A 22,164-nucleotide genomic window follows, 5' to 3' on the forward strand; every position below is an offset into this window, starting at 1 on the left:
GTGTGCAGGAGCGCGCCACGTGTGTGTGGCAGAGCGGGCGCTGCTGGGGTGGCACAGGAGACACCTCTTGCTGCTCTGTTCATGTGCTCTGCCTGAGCCCATCCTGCTGGCTCCCCTGGCACAGGACTGTGCAAGGCCAGAGTGATTGCTCTGACACCAACTTCGCAAAAAGGTTGAGCTTGGGTCCCTCTGGTTTCCCTTTCTTTCCTTTTTCTTCCTTTTCCCTTCGCAGAGGGTCAGGTTCCAGATCCAGAGCGCTGTGGAGCCACACAAGCCTTTGGTGGCCGTGAAGGAGGGAGTGTGAGGCAGGCAGGACTGGGCTGCTGGAGGTGGGGATGGGCAGGAGCTCGCCCTTCAGCAGCAGGAGTGCCGTGCTGTGGAGGGGCTGCCCTCACCCCACACTCTCAGGCGTGGGGCTCAGTGCCCGCCTGTCACTGAGACACAGCTGCTGCTTGTGCTGTGTCCGTGCAGCCTCAGACACACCTTCAGTGCAGGGTGTCCCTGGAGAAGGTGTGAAGCCACCAGAGGCCAAGTTCTCACTTGTCATCGAGGCAGGAGCTTACTGTTCGTCTGCTTTGGTTCAGTCATCTGCTTCCAGGTGCTTCCAACTTGTTTGAGAAGAGAGTTTGATTCACAAGTGTAACATATTCCAGTGGGACTCCGGGAATCTTTTTGTCTTGTAATTATTTAAATCCTTCTTGGAGTCAAAATTAAAGAACTACTCACAGCTTTTAAGTAAAGCATGGAATGGGAAGTTGCTGCTGTATGGACCAGTGGGATGTGAAATATTTTTCCATACCGAAGAGTTTCATCTGGGATTTTTCTGAGAAATTACACAAAAACCAGCATCAAATAACAAAAGTGAGGGACAGGTCGGGACCTCTTGGTATCAATTTTAAATCTTCTTGCTCTTGGCCATTTTATTCTGTGCTTCTGTTTATAATCTGTGAGTGCTGCAATTTCTCTTCAGTCCTGATTTTCCTCTTATTCTCTTGTATTCCTACCAAAACAGTAAAAAGGAAATAAGATTTAGATTTAAAATGAGGCTGATTGAAACAGATGAAGAAAAAACTGTAAAAGGTAGCAGTAGTGCTTTGTATTGTGCACTTTCTTGTGTGTTGTGAATTGAGTCATTTCGTGAATTATGGAACAGACTAATTTTGAATTCAGTTGCCTTGCAGTTCAGGCAATAAGAGTAAGTAGCTTTGACTAGGGGTCGCAACCTTACAAAATCCTCAAACCCTCAATGAAATTTTACCCTGGCATATATGATACACCCTGCCAATTAAGACCTGTCCTCAAAGAAGGGAGAAACCCTCTGTGTTTTCATGGTTCATATGAAATTGCTCCAGGCTGCAGAGCATCCCTGTGGCTGGCACGTGGGGCTCTGCCACGGGCGGGCTGCACGTGTGGGCAGGTTAAGTAGGTCTGGCAGGGGCCGGTGGGGGGAACAGAGCTGTGGTTTTCAGGACGCTGGAAAGTTGTTTCTGTAAACTAGTTTGGTCACTTTATGTGGGGGCAGTTCCATGAATGGAAGGTGCCTGGATGCTCCTGACAGGATGGGAAAGCAGAAAGTCCTAGAGGAAGGAGCGGCCTTTCACGTTTCCAGTGAGATTTACAACCAGAGTTTTGGGGCTGTGGAGGCAGGAATAGGTTGTGCCTATGACAGAAAGGCACTGGATTTAATTTCTTCCAACCCACCTAGTGTTTTGCAGCATTTCTTCTGATTTCTGTTATCCCCTGAGGATGTGCTGTGTGTGCAGGAGCGCGCCACGTGTGTGTGGCAGAGCGGGCGCTGCTGGGGTGGCACAGGAGACACCTCTTGCTGTTGGGGCAGCTCAGGGGAGGCTGCTCTGAAGAGATTGGGGTTGGTTTTAATAAAGTGGCATCAAAATGAGAAGGGGAAAGAACAGACACACACGTCACATGGCTCGTGCACATTAGGTGGGCAGAGGGGGAAGCCAGGAGGACATGGGCCTTTATCTTTTGCCCAACAAATTGCAAAAATTAATCAGGTTGTGAAAATAATCTGCAAAATGTCCTTCTCATGATTTTAAACTCCTGAGAGGTAGCAGCTCTGTGGTGTAGTGTGTAAGATCTCTTTGCTAAACGCTTCCAAAATAAAAATGATTTTATAAAATGTCATCAAACTTTTCTTTTTGAAAAGTGCAATTGAAATAACGAACTGGCTTTGTGAATTTGGCAAGGAACAGCACCACGTGTAAATGCATTTAGGTGTACAGTGTTGTCCTGGTTTTTTTTTTTTTTTGATTCTTATATAAATGTTCTACATTTAAACAGGTTAGATTGAATCATGCTGTTTACTGACCTAGTATACCAGACTTGATCATTTACAGTGTCTTTAAAATCATGGTGCACGTGTCTGATTAGTATGTGAGCTTCTGCGGTCAGCGTGGCCCAAGTAAATGATGTAGAAATGTACCATGTGCGTAAAAAATCTGTATCTTTGAAGCTTAAAGCTAAATCCCTTGTTTATGAAATCTTTCCCTAAGTGAATTTCGTCTTTTATTAGGGAGATGGCAACACGGGTTTTGTGGGAGGAGTATGTAACAATTAATGTTCTGATAGCCTACATGATAAGCCCCCAAAAAGTACATAAAGCTATGAACACCTTTTCTTGACAGGCCTTGAAGACTGCCGAGGAACACACGCTTTGAATCACTGAAGCATTGAAATAGTAATACCCATGGAAGAGCCACAAGACTTACCCGAACAACCAGTAAGTATATTTAAAAAGGCTAAAAATGAAAATACAAGACAAATAGGTGATCTCACAAATTCAGCATACAGTTATTTTAATCAATATTGGAAAAGAAGGCTTATTCTATTTATTCAGAGGAGAAAGAGCATTTTGCTGTTAGTAAAATATGCTGTACATTTATTTACTATAACTGTACAGGCCATAGTAATAAGGCAGTAGTTATGTGTGCTTGAACTCTATAATGTTTGTATGCAAAATAATTACTTGTTATGCTCAGAAAACCAGACTATTTCAAGCCTGTTGTAGAGAAAATAAAATTCACTGTTTTGGGGACAGAATCAACATGCTGGTTATTGCAGGGTATGTAGTTTTTAATTCTTGTTGTGCTCGAGATCTTGAAAAGATCCTGTGATCCATTGTTTCCACTGGTAGAAAGCATATTTTAAAGCTTAATTTAACAGTGTGTCGGAGTAGGGAAGCATGTCTGAAGGTTAAAATTGCTACATATTTGTGTAGTATTTGCAGTGCTATTTGCATTATCAATAACTGGTATTAGCACAGAAGTGTTGGGTAAAGCAATTATCAGTGCAGTATGAGATGGATTGAATTAGTGTATCTAAAACATAATAGCATAGGAATTAAGTAGAAATGTTTGTATTAATGCTGTGTTTCCAAATTAAACTCGATGGAAACTCAGTAAGAAATTGCCAAGTTACTTTGAGAGTGAAGCTTATTGAAGTTTTGTAGACCTTGTCAACTGCACACAAAACCAGGATAATGTACTGAGGGCGCTTTGGGGGTGTTCTCATTGGAAAGGTTTTGATGCTTTTTTAATGTGAGAATTTAATGTTGTTCAGTTAAACTAGCTAAAAAATACATGGTAATGTCATTTGTACAACTTTAGGACTTTATGAAAGTCAAATGAAATGGAAATGTAAGTTTACAATTGTTCAGACCCTTGCCTGCCACAACCTGCAGACGATGGGCCTGAGTAATATGCACAAAATGTATAACGAGCAGCACAATCATATAGTTTGAACTCCAGCTTTTTGTAGGATTTAAAAATGAATTATCTGTATTAAAAAAAGGAAGTATCTTTAATTACATCCTCGTGTGATGAAAGCTGCCTTTATTCTTCAGGGCATGAGAGATAGGGTACAGCTAATTGTCAGTACTTGGAAGCATCCTCTAGGCAGATTGTGCTGTAATTTTCAGCTGAAGATTTTCTCCCTAATTTCTTACCCAATGCCAGTCAGTCATTCTACAGCAGATTATCGGACTACACTGATCACAGACAGTAAGTGAGGCAGTATTTTGGGTATAGTGGCACATTCTTGCAGGAGGAAAGGAAGATGTTTTTTGTTGTGGTTGGGGTTTTTTTTGTTTGTTTTTTTTTTTATAGTGAGACCATTCCTGAAACAAGTGAATTTTCCTGATGTAAAAAAAAGAAAACTGAAGTGAGGTTTGCAAAATCCTGTCAGCTGAGTAGCCCATCACTGACATCATGCACACTTGTTTTCTTTCCCAAATGATTTTGTTTTTCTTAATTGCAGGAATAAGATCAGTAATTTACTTCAGAAAACAATGTTTATATTAAACTGTGCATAACTGAAGCCATAAAGGGGCCTGTAGAGAAGTCATCAGACTTTGAGTTCAATGTATTTTACTTTTTAAAAAAATTATTTAAAAAAATCAGGTCATTTCTTGTGTTGGTAGGGACTGATGGTAATAGTTGTTCCCAAAGTGTGTTTTTTCTAACTCTCTATTAGACTGACCACTCAGCCCTGTGGTGCTGCTTGGCACGTCACAGAGCCTGGTTTTTGAGTGTTTCTTCCCTCTTCAAGTCTGAATTAGAATGGAAATAGTTTTTGTGCATGCCACAAGGCTGGAAAACAGAATGAGACGTGGGAAATAAGAGAACAAAGGGAAGTTTGGGAGAAAACAATTGGAAGTGACCCCCTGACCTTCTCATGGCCAAAAAGCTGTTAATTTATAATAAATTCTTAATCTGGATTAGTTTTTAGAGGTGATCCTGTAATCTCTCGCTTACTGAATGCATTGTGGGTGGGTGTAATTGATTTTTATAATACTTATTTAATTCTTAATGCTAGAAAATGACCAAAATGTTTTTCATGAGGGGCATTGAACTTGTGTGACCCTCACTGCAGACTCGGCGCGTTGCTGTGTGTTTGGAACGACCACTCACTCTCATCAGACAGCAAGGGCAAGCCAGGCTCCTTGGTGGGGAGAGCACCAGGAAAGGTCTCCAGAAAGACCCAACATTTCTTAATTCAGATTGGCAAGAGGCTGCAGTGACGTTGCTTGTCCCTGAGTGTGTGCAGCCCCTGCTCACGCCCGGCTGGGCCCCGCTCGGGCAGCGCTCAGTGCTGAGCTGGGAGTGAGGAGTGTCCTGCTGGTTTTCTGCCGTGCCAGTCTGAGTTGGATTCAGCTGTACAGCACCTGCTCTCCTGATGGCAGGAGGAGAACTGTGATTGTGGCTCAGTAAATACAGCTGAACTGCAGTGCTGGGAGATCTGAGGCAGGAACAGAGCTTGCCAGCACAAAGAATTAGTTGGATTTTCAGAGACAGAAATTTGTGTTTTGGGAGCTGGGATCGGCTAGAATGTGTCACTTGGCTTTTTTTTTCCTTTTTTTTTTCCTTTTTTTTTCCTTTTTTTTTCTTTTTTTTTTCCTTTTTTTTTCTCCTTTTTTTTCCCTTTTTTTCCCTTTTTTTTCCCTTTTTTTTCCCTTTTTTTCCCCTTTTTTTTTTCCTTTTTTTTTCCTTTTTTTTTCCTTTTTTTCCTTTTTTCTCCTTTTTTTCCTTTTTTTCCCTTTTTTCCCTTTTTTTCCCTTTTTTTTTCTCCCTTTTTTTTCCCTTTTTTTTCCTTTTTTTTTCCTTTTTTTTTCCTTTTTTTTTCCTTTTTTTTTCCTTTTTTTTTCCTTTTTTTTTCCTTTTTTTTTCCTTTTTTTTTCCTTTTTTTTTCCTTTTTTTTCAAAAATCAGCGTAAGCTGCAAACTGGTAGAAAATAGAAAGATGAACATAGGAGCAAACAGCAAGCAGCAGAACAGCTTAGAGAGAACATCTACAGTTGCTAAAGCTGAAACAGGAATCCCTGAGGTAGACCCCATAATTTTCTTGTTTTAATTTTTTTTATTTGTTTTTATTTTTATCTTTCTTTTCCCTCTTATTTTTAAAAAGAGTGAATTCACTCTTGCATCCTTTCAGGACTTGAAGGGGGCCTGCAAGATACTTGGTAAGGAATTGTTTGCAAGGGCATGTAGGGACAGGGCCAGGGGCAGAGGTTGCCCAGAGAAGCTGTGGCTGCCCCATCCCTGGAAATGTCCAAGGCCAGGCTGGACAGGGCTTGGAGCAACCTGGGCTGGTGGAAGGTGTCCCTGCCCATGGCTGGATGGTCTTGAAGGTCCCTTCCAACCTAAACCATCCTGTGATTCTATGAAGAGTCTTCAAACTGTGATCTTGTCGCTTGAAAGGGAACAAAAATCCTTCAGCATTTTCCCAAAGGTTTTCAGAGGGGAGTGTGTGTTGAAAGAAGGCATTTGAAGAGGTTTCCACAGCCTTTTTTAAGGTTCATGCAGGAGAAGGATGTGCAGGTGGCCAGGAAGGAATCAGAGTTGGAGTAGGATCATGCAGGGCCCAGCTGACAGTGAAGCAACCATGACAGCACTCCCTCCTTGTGCCCCAGACATCCACCCAAATCACGCTGTTCCTGCATTAAATGTGTTTAAGAGACGTGGCAGGAAACAGAACACGCTTTGAAAGGCTAAGAAAGACTGTTTAAAACTGTTCCCTCTCACTTCACTTTGAAGCATAAATTGTATCGATTGGTGATGGGTAGACATTGAGTTTGCATCTCACTGAAGGGTCAAGGTTTTGTAAATGTGATTGCACAGCATAAAGACATTAGCAAGAATTTCTTTTAAAAACCTGCTGAAGTGGGGACAAGCCAAGGCTGGCCAGCTGAGGCAGGAACATGAGAAAATGAAATCCAGAATTGCTCTTTGAACACTCACACTGACTATCACATGTTCCAAGACCATTTAAAGAGAGGATGAAAATTTGTCCAGATATTTATTGATTTTTTAAGTGACTTTTAACAATTGACTTAAAGGAAAACTCATATCACAGAATCATAGAGCGATTTGGGTTGGAAGGGACCTTAAACATCATCTTGTTCCAACCTCCTGCCATAGAACAATTTAAAATACTGCTCTCTGTACAACACCAAGGGCATGGTTTGGTGTGGGGGAAGGTCCCCTGTCATGGGGGAACAAGGCACAGTGCCTTGTGCTGTAGATCCTCCTGCAGAGGAGTTCCAGTGCAGCGCTGTGGTGATGGAGGTTCCCTCAAGGACTGCTCCCCTTGGTCCTGGCTCTAAACATTTTTATTCTTTGCAGGTGAAAAAAGCCAAGATGCAGGAATCCAGGGAACAGAGCCTGAGGTATGGGATTTTGAATTTGATTTTATTGTGGAGGAGTTCTTAGTGCCCTTTCATCATTATAAAGCTTTCATTTTAGAACCTTGCCTGTTGTTTTATTTTTCACAGAGCTCGGGCAAGTATAGTCACTTTTGTGTTTAATATAATTTTGAGATTGAGTTCCAAATAAAACAATAATTAACTGGCCCTTTGGTATTAAGCATTTATAATAGTGGCTATAAAGAGTCTTAATGCATCATCAGGCCTGTTTTTCACAGAATGTGATGAGACTGACAGGCACTTCATATGGCATGCATTTATTTTGGTGACACTCAGTGTATTTTAATAATATCTGTGCTATGGTTCTCGATACAACTATGTGAATAACTGCCCTGAGAAATTAAACCCTCTTGAATTGGTAGCCTCTCCTGTTTAAAGCTGTTGTGTGATACTTTTTTTAGCCTCAGTGCATGCTTTTTGCGGGTTATTGTATTTAGGAATGGGTTATTATTATTACTTATAATGAGAATAGCTATGTTAGGATTTATTCTGTTCCTCTGAGTACAGTCAGTACAGTGAAGAAAAAGATTTCTTTTGGGAGTCTCTGCCACCCCAATAGGAGCGAGGAGGAAACACCATCATTTCTGCAGGAGTGGACGTGGTACATTCCAAAAGTTAGAAATCTGAGCTCATCACACAGGCTTCCTTTCTGGTTAGTCTGAGGTTAGAGGAATCACATCCTACAAGGGTTTTTTCCCCTGTGTTGGCTACAAAGGATCCAAAGGCAGCACAGACAGGTCTGAACACACTGGGGTGGATGCTGTCCCTTCTCCTTCCATGTATCACTGCAAACATGGGTTGTCACTGCTTCCCTATGGGTGCCAGGAGCTCCAGATTTGAGTGTAAACATCCTCGTATAGTATTGAAAAATAGAAGAGGAAGGAGGGGTAAAATTGCATTTCTAACTTGAATAAATATTCTGTTTAAATATTCTGGCTCAAGTTTGATGAAACTATACATTATTTTAAGTTTGACCAATGGATTAGTTTAAAAGAATTTACTGGACGTGTTTCTGCCATGCCCCTGCACTGCTAGGGGTGGAGGAGGGAGAGAAAATCAGGAGTTTAGTGAGCCCAGGAAGCAGGGAGTGGTGGGAGGAAGGTGTTTTAAGATTTGGGTTTATTTCTCATATGACCCTGTGCTCCCTGTGCCGGTCATCTCAGGCACCCTTAAGCTCTCCCTGAGAGTTTAATTTGCTCATCCAACACAAAACCTGTGCAGTTATTTTTGCTGGGTTGCTGAGTAGACTCAGGTCATGGAGGGAGACAGAAAGCCCTTTACTTGGTGCACACCTGAGCTGTAAGCATAAGTTCCCTCTCAGCAGCAATAAGTAGTTACCTTGGCTCCTTAACCTTGAGAACTGCAGCCTGAGAATGTCAGAACAACACACAGATGCCTCAAAACCTCATGAAAAGCTGTGTTGCAGAACTACCAATAATAAAACTAAGGCCAGGAAGTCAATCATCGAGGAAAAAGCAGTTTAATTCAGAAATTACCTGTACTTCCTACTTTATGCATGAACAAAGACACACTGACATGGAACTGAAACATTTCAGGACAAATCCAAAACAATCCAGTAACCTGCAAATATGTAAGTACAGAAGTGACTCCCAATTCAAGGGTGCTTCAACACTGGTCTTCAGGGCCACCACAACAGTCAGGCAGTGCCCATGGGCACAGGAGCCTGTGACAGCAGGGCCACACGTACCACTCCTGGCAGCAGCTCCTTGGCTGCTGCAGGCTGGGGGGCTGGAGGAGCCCAGGGGTGTATGATACCAACCAGCAGTGCCCTGGCAGCTCCATCCTCCCCTGGGCTGCTCCTTCCCGTGGGCTGCAGGTGGAGCTGTGCTCTGGCACCTGGAACACCTCTTCCCCTCCTTTCCCATGGATCTTGGGCTCTGCAGGGCCATTTCTTTCAGATATCCTCACTCCTCTCTTCAGCTGTGTTTTTTTCCCCTTCTTGAATACACGCCTTATCCCACAGGTGCTCCCTCTTGTCGCTGGTGGGCTCCATCTGCAGCAGGTCTGTCCTGGAGCCAGCTAGCTTTGGCTTCATTGGACAGGGGGGAAGCTTGTGGCAATTTCTCACAGAAGCCACCCCTGCAGTTCCCCCCACCGAAACCTGACCGTGCAAACCCCGTATGGTTTAATGTCTAATTCCAGCTGTGGATCTCTCGGGATCCCTGTGTGAAATGTCGAAGAGCACAGGGCTGGATTCCATGAAGAGTCAGTTTGACTTGCTCAGAAAGGCTGAATCTGGGGGTTGTGATGCCCGAGGATGTTAATTTAACAGTTCCTAATGCTAATGCTGAGCCTTTGTTTGTCCTGGCAGTCATGTGAGCAACACAGAAATCAGCGATCAGAAACCTGAATCTTCAAGCCTTGGTTCAAACCTTCCCATGTCCAGTGAGAGTGAGTATCTCCAGAGTTCTGCTCCCACTGTCTTTCCTCTTTTCTTCCACTGGTCCCTTGCTTCAAGCTCTGTGTTCTGCTTGTAATCCTTAGCCTGCTCTCACTATCACTTGTAAAGTGAATGTTTGCTGTAGTGTTTACAAAGTGTTAATGCCTGATGGTAAGCAAATAGCTGTTTCTAACAGATACTTTTGTGTCACTGTCCCCCAGCTTGCTTCTGGGTACTGCCGTGTCCTATCTGCCTTAGGCATGATTTTTCTTGAGGGTTGAGTTGATCAATTATAATGCCTATTGTAAAAGGTGGTTTATAAATCATTATCTCTACACAGCTGCTTGGGTCTTGTAGCAATAGACTCTGAACTGTATTGAATGTCTGCAGAAAGGCCCTAGGAAATAACCAGAGAGGAAACAGGCAGGAAGTACAAAGACTACATAGTAAGTGAGAAGGGGAATGTATCCTTTCTTCTGGAAAAAGAGGGCTGGAGGTTATTAGGAAAGTCAGATTCTTGTGTGGAAGATCTTTGACTACTGATACATATTTCGAAGTGTAAATCAGCTTATCCTGACTGGAAACACGAAATGTATAACTTTCCACTGTAATAGATTTTATCTTTGCTATTTTAATCCATGTGCTGTGATGTTGCAGGAGTTACCAGAAGTTTTAGCCTGCAAAATATGTTGCCTAACTGGATAAGCCATTAACAAATCCCAGAAATTGCATGCAGTATAATTGTGGGGTTTTTTGCTTTTGTACACCATTACCTAATTCTTTATATGCTATTTTAAAAATAATAATTCTAGAAATATCATTACTACATTACTATTCAGATGAATATTGACATGCTTTAAAAAGCCCCACAGACCTAGACATTTTTGCAGGAGAGATGCTGGAACATCTGACAAGTGTCAAAGCCTTTAGGTCTGAAAGCTCCCAGTTTGTGTTTCCTGTTCTGCACTTGTGCTGTGTGGGTTTCACACCATGAGTAAAGGCAAACGCTGAGGAGCAGAGGAAGGTGATTCATGGACCATTCAGAAGGTTCAGAGCGTGTGGCTGATGGTTTGTACTTCTCAGATGGTTGTCTTCAGGTGACACTGAGAGAGTATTGAGGTGGCAGAATGCACGTTTAAGGTTAGGGTTGCCTGTGTCAACTGTCTTACTCAGTGGGTGTAACTGAGAAAATGTTAAACCACGTGGTGATACAAGAATAATAATGTGGGACTGTTCAGATATGGAAAGCCCAACTTGTTGTAGCACATCACTGGCATCTGGATCAAGTCCCAAGGCAGAGTATGCTGTTATCCATGACCACATGCCTTTTTGAAGCCTGTAATCAAGTCACTCCAGAGGGAGAGGGGTCTCTTGTAGCCTGGATCCCCTCCTGGGCAGGAGTGGAACTCTGGGTGCTTTGTCTGCTTCCAGAGAGGAATCAACTGGATCCACAGCAGTGCAGCTGTGTTTACTAAGGGTTTGGGTATGGTGCCTGTAGATCCAAACTGATAAACCCATGTACTGTGCAGATACATAGTCAAAAAAAGTTGGAGCTCACAGCAGTGTCATGCACTGTGATGGTGGCATGTGGGGCTGCATGGAGCCAAATTCTGTGCTGGGGTCCTGCCCATCCTTGCTTTCCTATTCTGATGGATAGCTGAGTATTTACTCAGGTCAGCTGATGTGAATCCAGGGGGTTTTTTATGGCTCTTGGGTTAAGCTATAGCAACTCAAGCCCCTTTCTGCACCCCGACCTGTAATCTGTAACTGAGGGCTGTCTCACACAGGGTGTACCAGAGCCATAGGCTGTGCTGAGGGAGAACATTTCAAACATTTCCTCCTTGGATTTGCAGACTGAGCCACTCCGTCTTTCCAGTTTCAGTGGATTTATTCAAGCAGAAAAATGGAAACATCTGGTTAAGTGGAACTGCCAGATTTCTTTAGGGGAATCTCTGGGCCTTGTGCACTGCAGCTGTGCTTATTGCATGTGTGGGGTTAAGTTTGTGGAGCTTGAGCCACTCCTTTTTACAGGAAAGACAGATTGCTGGAGCCATACTGGGGTAGAGTATGTAAGAGAAGAAGAGAGCTTGGCAAAACAAGCATTTGATCTCTGCTCCAGGACACAGAAGTGTTGTGCTTGGTGCAGATGAAGCCCCTTTGGCATATACGGAGGGTTTCGGGCAGGACTGAAATCAAAGTTTTATCATGACAGTTGCAAGAACTGATGGTACCAACTGATAAAGAGAAAGAGCACTGTTACACGGGGAGGAATAGTGTGACTGACTATCCTACCTGCTGTGAGCTGGCAAGAAGAACATTTTTGTTCAGGTTTAACAGTGTGTTTGGAGAATTTGCTTTGAAACAGATATTCAGAGCACTTTGTAAATCCTGTGTCTTGGTTGAAATGTACTGTGGGTACTGACATTTGTCTTTATTTGTTGAGTTTTGAAAGCACCTCTGTAATTATACAAACTATTTTTTTTTCAGTTATGACATGCACTGATTATATCCCAAGGTCATCAAATGATTATACCTCACAAATATATTCTGCAAAGTAAGTCAAGCAATTGTTACTGAATTCTGTAACTCTTACTTCTTTCTGAAGTAATCTTTATGCATTTCTCTAATGCTGTAAATCCCACTTTCATTCTGCTGGCAGCAGATGCTAATTGCTGTGGACACTGAAGCCAGCAGAAGTCACTCTTTGGCTTTAGTGACTGTTGTTTTATGATCACAAGGATAAATAAGCTCCTTCACAATAGTCTTGGTGGTTAATACCCATAATATTTGACAAATAAACAAATTGAACATAAATAAATATAAGGGAAATATAAGATTCATTCACCATGTTTAGGGATTTTTGTAGTTCTGCCCATTGGAGCAGGATAGGCCTTAACCCCCTGCTTGCTTTTGTGTAGTCTCTGTGTGTGTCCCACTGGTTTTACACGTACTACTCAATTGCAGTAGCTGTAGGGGAGGCATGGTAAGTGGGACTAACTGCTCATGCCTGTTGGAATGGGGAGTTTGTCCTTCCCAACTCGCCCTGCCATCCCAGAGGAGGGAGCTTCTCTGGTGTCACTGCTGGCAGCACCTGTTAACTCAAGAGCCTGCCTTGGGAAGCACAAGGAGCTTATGGTACAGAGCACGTGTCAATCTGAATAGTTTCTTCTTTCTGAAGCCATTTTTAATGTGTCTTCTGGTTTGGAGGATGAAAGATGCATGAAGTAAATAGTTCTTTCTGCCCTTTGTTCTCTCTTTTCACTAAGGCCATATGCACATATCCTTTCTGTACCGGTGTCGGAGACAATGAGCCCTTACCCTGGTCAGCCTCAGTACCAAGCACTACAGCAGTCCCAGCCCTACACCATCTACCCCCAGACCACCCAGACCTATGGACTACCTCCTTTCGGTAAGAAGTGACTTTTTAAAGGCTTTTTGGTGCCTGCAGTTATTGTGTTATGTCTCATTAAAGAGCCAATGTTAGGCTTAACCGAGGGTGTCGGAGAGAAGAGTTTGTAGAATACTTAAAGTGTAACTTAAATTGTAGGTGGGCACTGATCTTTTGATAGGACTTCATCTTGTAAAATATGATTTCTTACAAAATTTTTTTCCTGGCTGTTGATTTGGATGACTCCCTGTGAAGTTTGCCAGATGGTTCTTAGTTTGGGATCATAATTTTCTCCAGTTGTGCTACAGCTGTGTTTGGGCAGTTTCCTTGTCAGTGAAATGACACAACACCCCATACTGTAGCATCTCTGCTGAAGGTGTTTTTCCTTTCCCTTCTTGCTGGCCAAGATTAAGATATTTTTGTTATTTCATCTTTCACCAAATGAGATGTCATGCTAAAATGTCTCCAAGTTTACTAGGCAAATAATTTACTTAAGTTGTTCTAATAACTGAGCCCTCTGATAGCCATTCCAGTCTTTGCAAATGCTTGAAGGGTCAGAGTTCTGATGCATCTAAAGCTCCAAGGTGGGGTTTGAACTGTCCACCCTGTGCATAGAGGGAGAAACACACCTCTGGAGTATTGAATTGTTCTAGAAAATAATGGCTGACTTTCTTGATTGTATGTAAAGGGAGCTGAGGATGAGTAGCACAGACAGAAAATATGTAACTTCTGGGTGGGTTAGCTGGTGAAAGGAGCTGCCTGGTCTTTCCTTATACTCTGTACATTTGAATCATAGAATATCCTGAGCTGGAAGGGACCTACAAGGATCATCCAGTCCAACCCCTGGCCCTGCACAGACACCCCAACAATCCCACCCTGTCCCTCAGAGCGTTGTCCAAACCCTCCTGCAGCTCTGGCAGCCTTGGGGCTGTGCCCACTGCCCTGGGGAGCCTGTTCAGTGCCCAACCAGCCTGTGGGGGAAGAACCTTTCCCTGAGATCCACCCTGAGCCTGCCCTGACACAGCTCCAGCCATTCCCTGGGGGCTGTCCCTGCTCCCCCAGAGCAGAGATCGGAGCTGCCCCTCGGGAGGAGCTGCAGCCCCCGCTGAGCTCTGCCCTCAGTCTGCTCTGCTCCAGCTGCACACACCAAGTGCCCTCAGCTGCTTCTCCAAATGCTTCCCTTCCAGACCCTTCCCTGTCCTCATGACTCTCCTTTGGACACTCTCCAATAGCTTTAGATCCTTCTTATACTGAGGTACCCAAAACTGCCCCAATGTTGAGGTGAGGCCGCCCCAGGTCAGAGCAGAGCGTGACAATCCCATCCCTGATGACCCCAGGACAGGATTGGCCCTCCTGGCCACCAGGGCACTGCTGACTCAGGGACAACTTGTCGTCAAGCAGGACTCCCAGGTTCCTTTCCTCAGGCTGCTCTCCAGCCTCTCATTCCCTCGTCTGGATGAACAGCCAGGATATTAAAGTGTCAGGCACTGGGGAAAAAAATCCACACAACAGTTCCCCCCACATATCAAATTATGTAACTGATTATTAAAAATGAACATTTTAACTTCTCTTTTTATTTGCAATGTTACTCTGCTTGGTTTCTTACGTAAATATTATGTAATGTTGCCAGCTCTCAAAAATGGAAGGTAGTAAAGGCTGTTTTGTCCCTTAGCATCCGGCTCTGATGAGAGGGAGAGGATCACCCCCCTATGCAGGGAACTGGGGGAGCACTCCAGCTGCCCATGGAAGTGGTGGAGTCACCACTCCTGGAAATGTTCCAAAAATGTGTGGATATGGCACTCGAGGACATGGTTTGGTGGTGAACATGGTGGTGGTGTTGGGTTAATGGTTGGACTTGATGGTCTTAAAGGTATTTTCCAACTTTAACAATTCTGTGCTTCCAAGTGTCTGTCTCAGGGGCTTGTGCTCGTGCTACACAACCAAATGAACTGAGCCTCTTGCAGATTTATCTGTAGTGCTAAAACCTTAGTATTTTGATGTGTTTTGGTGAATTTTTCTTTACTTGAAGAATTAGATGTCTTTGAAAAATACCAGCTACACTTCTGGCTTTTATTAGCTACTGACAGCTTTTCTATAGATCACAAACCAATTGATTTATCATGATATATTTTGAAAGATAATAAGTCCAGGCTCAACTTTGTTAAAGATAAATTACTAATACTGTTATTACTGATGGTTGCTGGAACATACTCCTCTTCCCTGGGTGCCTGCACTTTGGTTTCAGTACCTTGTTGCTCTGGTTTTTGCTGTATTTAACAGTGGCTGGTGGTTTCCTTTGCTTCATTTATTTGGTGTTTTTTGATAGTTTGTTGTGGATGGTGCACTGAGGCTGTTTGGTGTGTTCTTGTGTGCTTTACTGTGTCAAGTGTTGTTTTTTTTTTTAAGGCATATATTTCTAAATATGTGGAGTGCTCCAGTGAAGTTGTTAAAAAAGGTGTTTTAGACTTCTAAATTTTGGAGAGAGGGAGTGTGTGTGTAGGGGTTTTTTTGTGTGTTCTGTGCGTGATGTTTTGTCAGTGGCAGTAGTGGTGACTCTATTTGGGAAGGGAGTTTTTTTAAATTCAAAGGTTCTGGAATACATGGATACTTATCTGCTTCATTGTTATACTCTGAATGTAATACTGGAAATTCTTCTGAAGACCTGGCAAGAGATTTGCATTTTCTGTTGACTTCAGAGGAACTTTCATCTGCAAAACATCTGAAATGCGATCAGTTACTGAAATATCTTGGTGGGGATTTTTCAGATCTGTTGTTAAACACCTAAATTTTTAGTGTGAAGTTAAATGTTAGGAAGATGTTAAAAGTCATTATTTCCAGTAATGGAAATCATACTGTAGTGGTCTGTGCTGAGTCATACTGAGAAGATGGACCTTGCATGGTGTGTCAGAGAGGTGGAGGGTAGAGGACTGACTGTGCACACTGCAGAGGGAATTCTGCAAACTGTTTCTGCTCACAATATCTCCAGCGAGCAGGTGAGAGCCAGCAACGTGGTCAGATGTTTGACCAGCACCAGAAGGCTTTTCAGAGCTTGGCGTGTGCTGAGTGTTTGTTTCTGTGCCAAAAAGAAGGCACTGTGGATTATCTAACTGGAACAAACCAGCCTGAAACTCAAGCAAGCTGACAAACACAAAGACAGTCCTGAAGTCGCTCCAAGCCAGGACACTGCCCTCAGTGCTCTGCCAGTTTGTCACCTCTCTTGAAGCTTCGGTGCATTGTGCATGGGACGCACTGGTGGCCTGGAGAGATTTTATTAAAGAAGTATTAAAATAAGAGTAGTGACATGCAGGCTGCGTAAATATAGCTGTAAGTTGGTCTTAGAAACATCATGGATGTGATGGGTTACATTAACTCAAAAAAAACCAGCAAGTGATGGGGTGTGCTGTGTCCTGTGACATCCTGTGACGTGCGGTGCTGCCGCTGGACGTGGAGGGGTCTTGTTCCCCTCTCCCTCTTCTCTATCATCCTTGAGGCAGTGCTGGCTTATAAATGCTGTCCTGCAGAATGAGAGGAAGGACATGTGCCCCAGGCCAGGAGTGTGCCTTGCTGGATGGACAGTAGGACATGTCTGGGACAGAGAGACAGCCATGGAAGGCAGGGGCTGCAAGATTCTCTAACACTGAGCTGGGTCAGCTCCTGCACTGCATCCAGTCAGTGCTGCCAGCACCTCTGCTGTGTCTGACCTGGGGTCACATTCCTTGGGTGAGCATTATCCTGCAGCATTCCGAATGGGTTTGTGTGTTGCTGTCAGGTTATCCGGCACTGCTGTGTGTCCTGTGACCATCACATCATCTTGCTATATGCTCCTGGTCCCTCTTTCTTGTACTGGAGGGAGCTGCTGGTTACTGTCCCCGATAAAAACTGCTCACCCATTTGGAGACGGTGGCACTCCCTTGTCAGACTAAACAAACACAGCTATTCCAGCTCTCCTTAGAGGATCTGTTTCCCATATGTTTTGTCCTGGAGTTTCTATAATGTATCTACAATCTTTCTTAAATCAGCCTTTCCCTTTTGTTTGCTAATTAATAATAATGGCCAGTCTTCACAAGTGAAGATCTGGGGAAGGTCTTTACACCTTCCAGCCTGCGCATTGGATTTTTTAGGTGAGACACAGTGTGCGTGGAACTGAGCCCACCCTTTAATCCTAAGGTTCATCTGCCGGGGCCAAGCGAGCTTGGACGGTGGCAGCGAGGTCCTCAGGACGTAGGTGGGTTGCCTTTAAGGGCTAACGAGCCCCACCTGCCCGGGAGTGGCCCTGACCGGGAATCGAACCCGGGTCTCCGCGGTGATAGCGCCGCGCCTTTACCACTAGACCACCAGGGGCTCCGTTTGCTAATTACTGTGGTTTTGAAATGGTAACAAAGATGCAACTTCAGTGTCAACCTAGGACTGGCTATACAGAGGGGAGTGATTTGACTCATAGGTGTATGTTGAGATCAGGTATGTAAATATATCAAAGGTCTATTGCAGAATTTATTTCTGACAAAGCTGCAGCAATCTCTTGTCCAGCTCAATAGAGCAGGAGACCTGGAGCTCATAGCCCATGGCTTGTCCTGCTGGAGCAGGTGGAGGGCTGCAGGTGGCTTCTGCCGCCCTGGTACTGGTTTTGGGGGGATTAAAAGGGAGGGTTAAAAGGTCTTCCTGATGGCCCTGAACTCTGTGTCTAGCTCCAAACATCCTTTGTCCCTCTGCTTTGCACACTCCTGCTTGTTTTTAAGCAGATCCTCTCAACCTATTCCTGCTTTCTAACCAGGGCAGGGGAGAACTGTCTTTGACTTTGGCTGCAGATCTGGAAACACTCAAAGGAGAGCCTGAAGAGCCTTGAAGAGTGAGGCCTGAGCTGAGCTGCCTCAGTGGGACACTGTTGGCACTTGTCAGTGCAGTTGCCTTGACCCTAACGTGGCACCTGAGCTGAACCACACTGCTGTGGGTGCCCTGGACACAGAATTACAGTCACTTGGCTCCCTCTGTGCTGTACCCAGGCTTGTTACACAAGCTTTCCAGAGCAACTGGAAATCCAGAAGAAACATTTAGGGTTCTTTTTTTTAGCTGTTTTTGTTTATTTGTTTGTTTTGGTTTTTGAGCTCTATATTTGTTGTTGTCAGTCTTTGAAAATTACTGACTTGTGGCTTGTTTTAAAATACTCAACCCAAAGCCCAGTGAATTAGTGGAAGTGCTGACCTTGACCTTCATAGGTCCCAACCTCAGCCTGGCTGTGCAACAGCTGATGTGACTTGCAGTGCTGTGCAGCTCAGCCTGTGCAGAGGGATTGGCAGGTCCTTTATTCCCACAGGGCAGTGAATCTTAGTGACACAAACAGATTTTTAGTTGAAAGCTTTACGAATCGGTCTTGTTGGTGCTTTTAATTTTCTCTTTTTCAGCCAGTTTTGTCAGCATCTCTAATCTGTGCACAGCCTCACAGCCAGTGCTCGCTATTGCCAAAATTAAACATTTTCCATGTGTCATTTGTTACTCTGTGATGAGCAAAAACCTTGCTCTGAGGTAGCAGCATGCTTTTGGTCCCAGCATATTTGTAACTGGTCCAATTTATCTGATTCAGGTGCACTGTGGCCAGGTATGAAACCTGAAAGTGGTTTAATTCAGACTCCATCTACAAGTCAGCACAGTGTTCTTACCTGCACTACAGGGTTAACCACAAGCCAGCCCAGCCCAGCACATTATTCTTATTCCATTGAAGGTAACTTGGCATGGTTTTTATCTGCATCTCTCTCCACCTAACTGAGTCCAGATAGCAAACTAGAGAGGCTTGCACGCTTGTCCCTGGTTTGTGCATGCTCTTCATGCTTTGCCTCTTTCCTCTTTGTGCCTGTGTGTGTTTGTGTTTGCCTCGTGCCTGTGTGTGCCCCAGGCTGGCTCGTTAGTGCCATGCTGGGCTGAACAGGCTGAGGAGCGAGTGGGATGGGGAGAGGAGACTCAGTGTTGTGTTCTTGCATGCTTTACTGGGAGTGCTCGTGCATTTCTCTTTGTTTGTGGTCTTGAGCTTGACGTCAGGAAGTACTTGGATTTTGAAACGTTTGGTTTTAATTCCTTCTGGAGGTAGATGGCTCTTGCACATCACACACACACACCAGGTTGGTAGATCTGCTAGGAAGTGGATTTCTCAGTATAGAACTAGCCTACAAATATTCCAGCTGCTGGAAGTTGCACATCTGAGAAGGCAGGTGCTGAATTTCGCCACCTTCCACAGCAGTTTTTAGGAGTGAATGTGCCAGATAGCCAAATAATGGAATATTGTTGCTTATGGCAAACGTGTACAACTTTGCACTTTATTTTTTAGGCTGGATTTTTGCCATTTATGTTTTGGTGATGAACTGTGAAATTTGTCTATGTCTCTGAAAAATTTAAAAAGTGCTTCAGGAATTCTTAATCTGTTTCTTGTGGAATACTGTCAAGAATAATTCAGGGACTTCAGGAGAACTTCAGCTCCTGCTCAAAGAGTAGTTGATACTGGATTCAGAGCTGGCTTGCTCAGAGCTTTATCTAGTTGGGTCTCCAAAACCTCTGAGGATGGAGATTTTGCCAATTCCAGCACCTGAGATTTTGCCAATTCCACCACCATGACTGTCATCATGGTGGAACTTTTTTCTTTTGTCAAGTCAAGGAGAGCATCCCCTCTCCCCTTTCCCTTTCCCTTCCCATTTCAAATTGTGACCATTTCCCTCCTCCGCCAGCTGTGCACCTGCAGGAAGAGCCTGGCTCTGTAAACGCTGTGCAGGTATCAGCAGGCTATGGCAGGTCCCGCAGCCATCTCCTCCCCTAGCTGGACAGCACCTCCCTGCCAAACTGCCCCTCTCAGGGCATGTGCCCCATCTCCCCGACTGCTTTGGTGTCTCTTTGCTGGACCCACTGAATTTTATTAACATATTTCTTGTGCTGAGGCCATGAACTGAATGCCATCTCCAGATGTGATCTGATAAGTGCCAAGAAAGGGGAAATAATTCTTAAAATTAGCACTAAGTGGGTTTTAGCATATCTTTCACTGACAAGAAGGCCACATGCTATATCATGGTACTTGCTCAGCTTGACAGTCAATGGCCCAGTGTAATGTTTATCCTTAATTTACTTTTCACATTCATACTGTGAAGAAAACAATACTGGAAATACTCCCCTTCTTCCAATGTGACCCTCCTCCCCATATTCCCACTGGCAGAATGAATTACCGTGTTTTATAGCACCTGCTTTAACTGCCAAGGATCGGGAATGGTTCTGCATAACATGACCCATGGCAGATTTCCCAGTGATGTCCCATGGGGAGCAGGTGGATCCCTGGGGATTGGTGAGGGGACAGACTCATGTCAGGCCTCGCTCTGCGGAAGAATTATAAAATCACAGAATAATTTGAGTTGGGAGGAACCTTAAAGATTATCCAGTTCCACCCCCTACCACAGGCAGGGAATCTTCCACTATCCCAGACTGATCCAAGCCCTGTCCAACCTGGCCTTGGATGCTTCCAGGGATCCAGGGGCAGCCACAGCTTCTCTGGGCAACCTGTGCCAGGGCCTCCTTGCTGTCACAGGGAACGATTTCTTCCCAATATCCCATCTAACCCTGCCCTCTGCAAGTGGGAAACCTTTCCCCCTTGTCCTGTCACTCCAGGCCCTTGTCCAAAGTCCTTCTCCAGCTCTCTTGAAGCACTGGAAAGGGCTCTAAAGTCTCCTCAGAGCCTTCTCTTCTGCAAGCTGAACAACTCCAGCTTTCTTAGGCTTCCACTGAGATGGAATCCTTCCCCATAGGAGAACAATTTTAATTGTTGCTGCTGGGACAATGTGTGATGTGAGGAGTTTCCCTGCAGACTCCTCTCTGAAAGTGTGCAGAAGTCACCCCAACCGTGTAAATGCTGTCACTTTTTGGTAAAACTTGTTGCACACTGGCAGGAATCATTTCTTCTTTCGGATTCTCATCAAATTAACAAGCAGCCAAGCAAGGGATGAGGTTGGTGCAGGGGGTGGTGCAAGGGAGGTGGTGGAGGGGAGAAGCTGCAAGGATGAACAAAGTTGCTTTATTAATATTCCCTGGAATATTTTTTCTCTCCACTTAAATCATCAGGGTGATGCACAGTTGTCCAATGCCACTGACCAACGGGAGGGGAATTTCGGTGCATGGGTCTGGGTTTGGCTCTCTTTAAAATGATTGAAGCAAAACAGATGGGGATGAATAAGGCGGGGGAGGTAAGGATGTAGGTCTGGAAAAGGGGGAGAAAGAGAGAAGAGTCACAGCATCTTCAAGGCAATGCTTGTGTTTGCTGATCTTTTAAAACCTAAGGCCTTGAAGTGGTCCCTTTTGGCAGATCTGTGCCAAATATTTTTGCGTGGTTCTGGCCCATTCACACGTAAAAGGAGCTGGCCCACAATGCATAAAAATTGGTTCATCTGTTGGTTCATCTGATGGGAGCTGTTTGGAAAGATGTGATCTGTAGCATTGTATAGACACAGGGTAATTACAAAGAATGTTGGAGGGAGGCCAGAGTTAAGATAAACAGTGAAGTTCATATGAGGGAATGCCAAACCTTGGAATCTTTTTTCTATGATTTCTTAACTCCTGTAATCAAATCTCAGTGGAGAAGCAGTCTCTGCAGAGCACTACAGATGAGAATTGCTTTCTCTTTGCTCCCCATAACAATCTTGAGAGCAGTGGGGGAACAATCTCTCTTCCAGAGAATTCCTCTGCCCTGGCTGCGTGGCAGCTTTGGTTGGTTAGCGAGGGTCTTTTCTGGAGAGCTGGACTTTGTAGGGGCCTAGGAGGAGACCTTCTCGTGAGATCATGCCAGGCTCAGTAGTTTCCACAGGTGTAGTTGGAAGGAGTTTGATTTGGAAACTGCCCCCTGTGCTCAGCAGTTGTTACGAGGAGTGTCTGTGACGGGTCCCTTGGCTCTCTCAGCTGGGCCTTTTGTAGCTGTGGAGTTATTGGAGGTCCTTGAGTGTCTTCATGGCCATTATTGCTGTTCAGTGCAGCCTTTCTGCCTTTTGCTAAATGTTCTCCCCCCAAAATTCTCTCCCCTCTGTTTTGAACAGTGCTGCTCCTGTCTGTGAGAGGATTCCCAGGGGCTAATTACTGGTTTCTGCTTCTGGAGAGATGCCACCCTTTACATTTCTCACCTCCTGTAAACACTGTGTGTTTC

General features: G+C 44.4%; 1 protein-coding gene across 9 annotated transcripts in view; it reads left to right on the forward strand.

Moving 5' to 3' along the window:
* The window catches only part of EYA3 (EYA transcriptional coactivator and phosphatase 3), a 52,373-nt gene that overhangs the window by 13,911 nt on the left and 16,298 nt on the right, over positions 1 to 22,164 (forward strand). For 5 of the 9 annotated variants that reach the window (XM_050326171.1, XM_050326175.1, XM_050326176.1 and 2 more), the window contains exons 2-7: positions 2,646 to 2,740; positions 7,139 to 7,182; positions 9,551 to 9,630; positions 12,107 to 12,173; positions 12,886 to 13,028; positions 18,586 to 18,723. In XM_050326171.1, the coding sequence (XP_050182128.1) occupies positions 2,708 to 2,740; positions 7,139 to 7,182; positions 9,551 to 9,630; positions 12,107 to 12,173; positions 12,886 to 13,028; positions 18,586 to 18,723 (505 nt within the window). In that variant the 5' untranslated portion in view covers positions 2,646 to 2,707. Of the gene's footprint in view, positions 1 to 2,645; positions 2,741 to 7,138; positions 7,183 to 9,550; positions 9,631 to 12,106; positions 12,174 to 12,885; positions 13,029 to 18,585; positions 18,724 to 22,164 lie in introns of those variants that run through there. The other 4 variants (XM_050326174.1, XM_050326178.1, XM_050326180.1 and 1 more) reach the window with 2 other exon arrangements.

The sequence above is a fragment of the Myiozetetes cayanensis genome, unplaced genomic scaffold, assembly GCF_022539395.1.
Source record: "Myiozetetes cayanensis isolate MyiCay16 unplaced genomic scaffold, myiCay2020 scf31, whole genome shotgun sequence".
Taxonomy (NCBI): domain Eukaryota; kingdom Metazoa; phylum Chordata; class Aves; order Passeriformes; family Tyrannidae; genus Myiozetetes; species Myiozetetes cayanensis.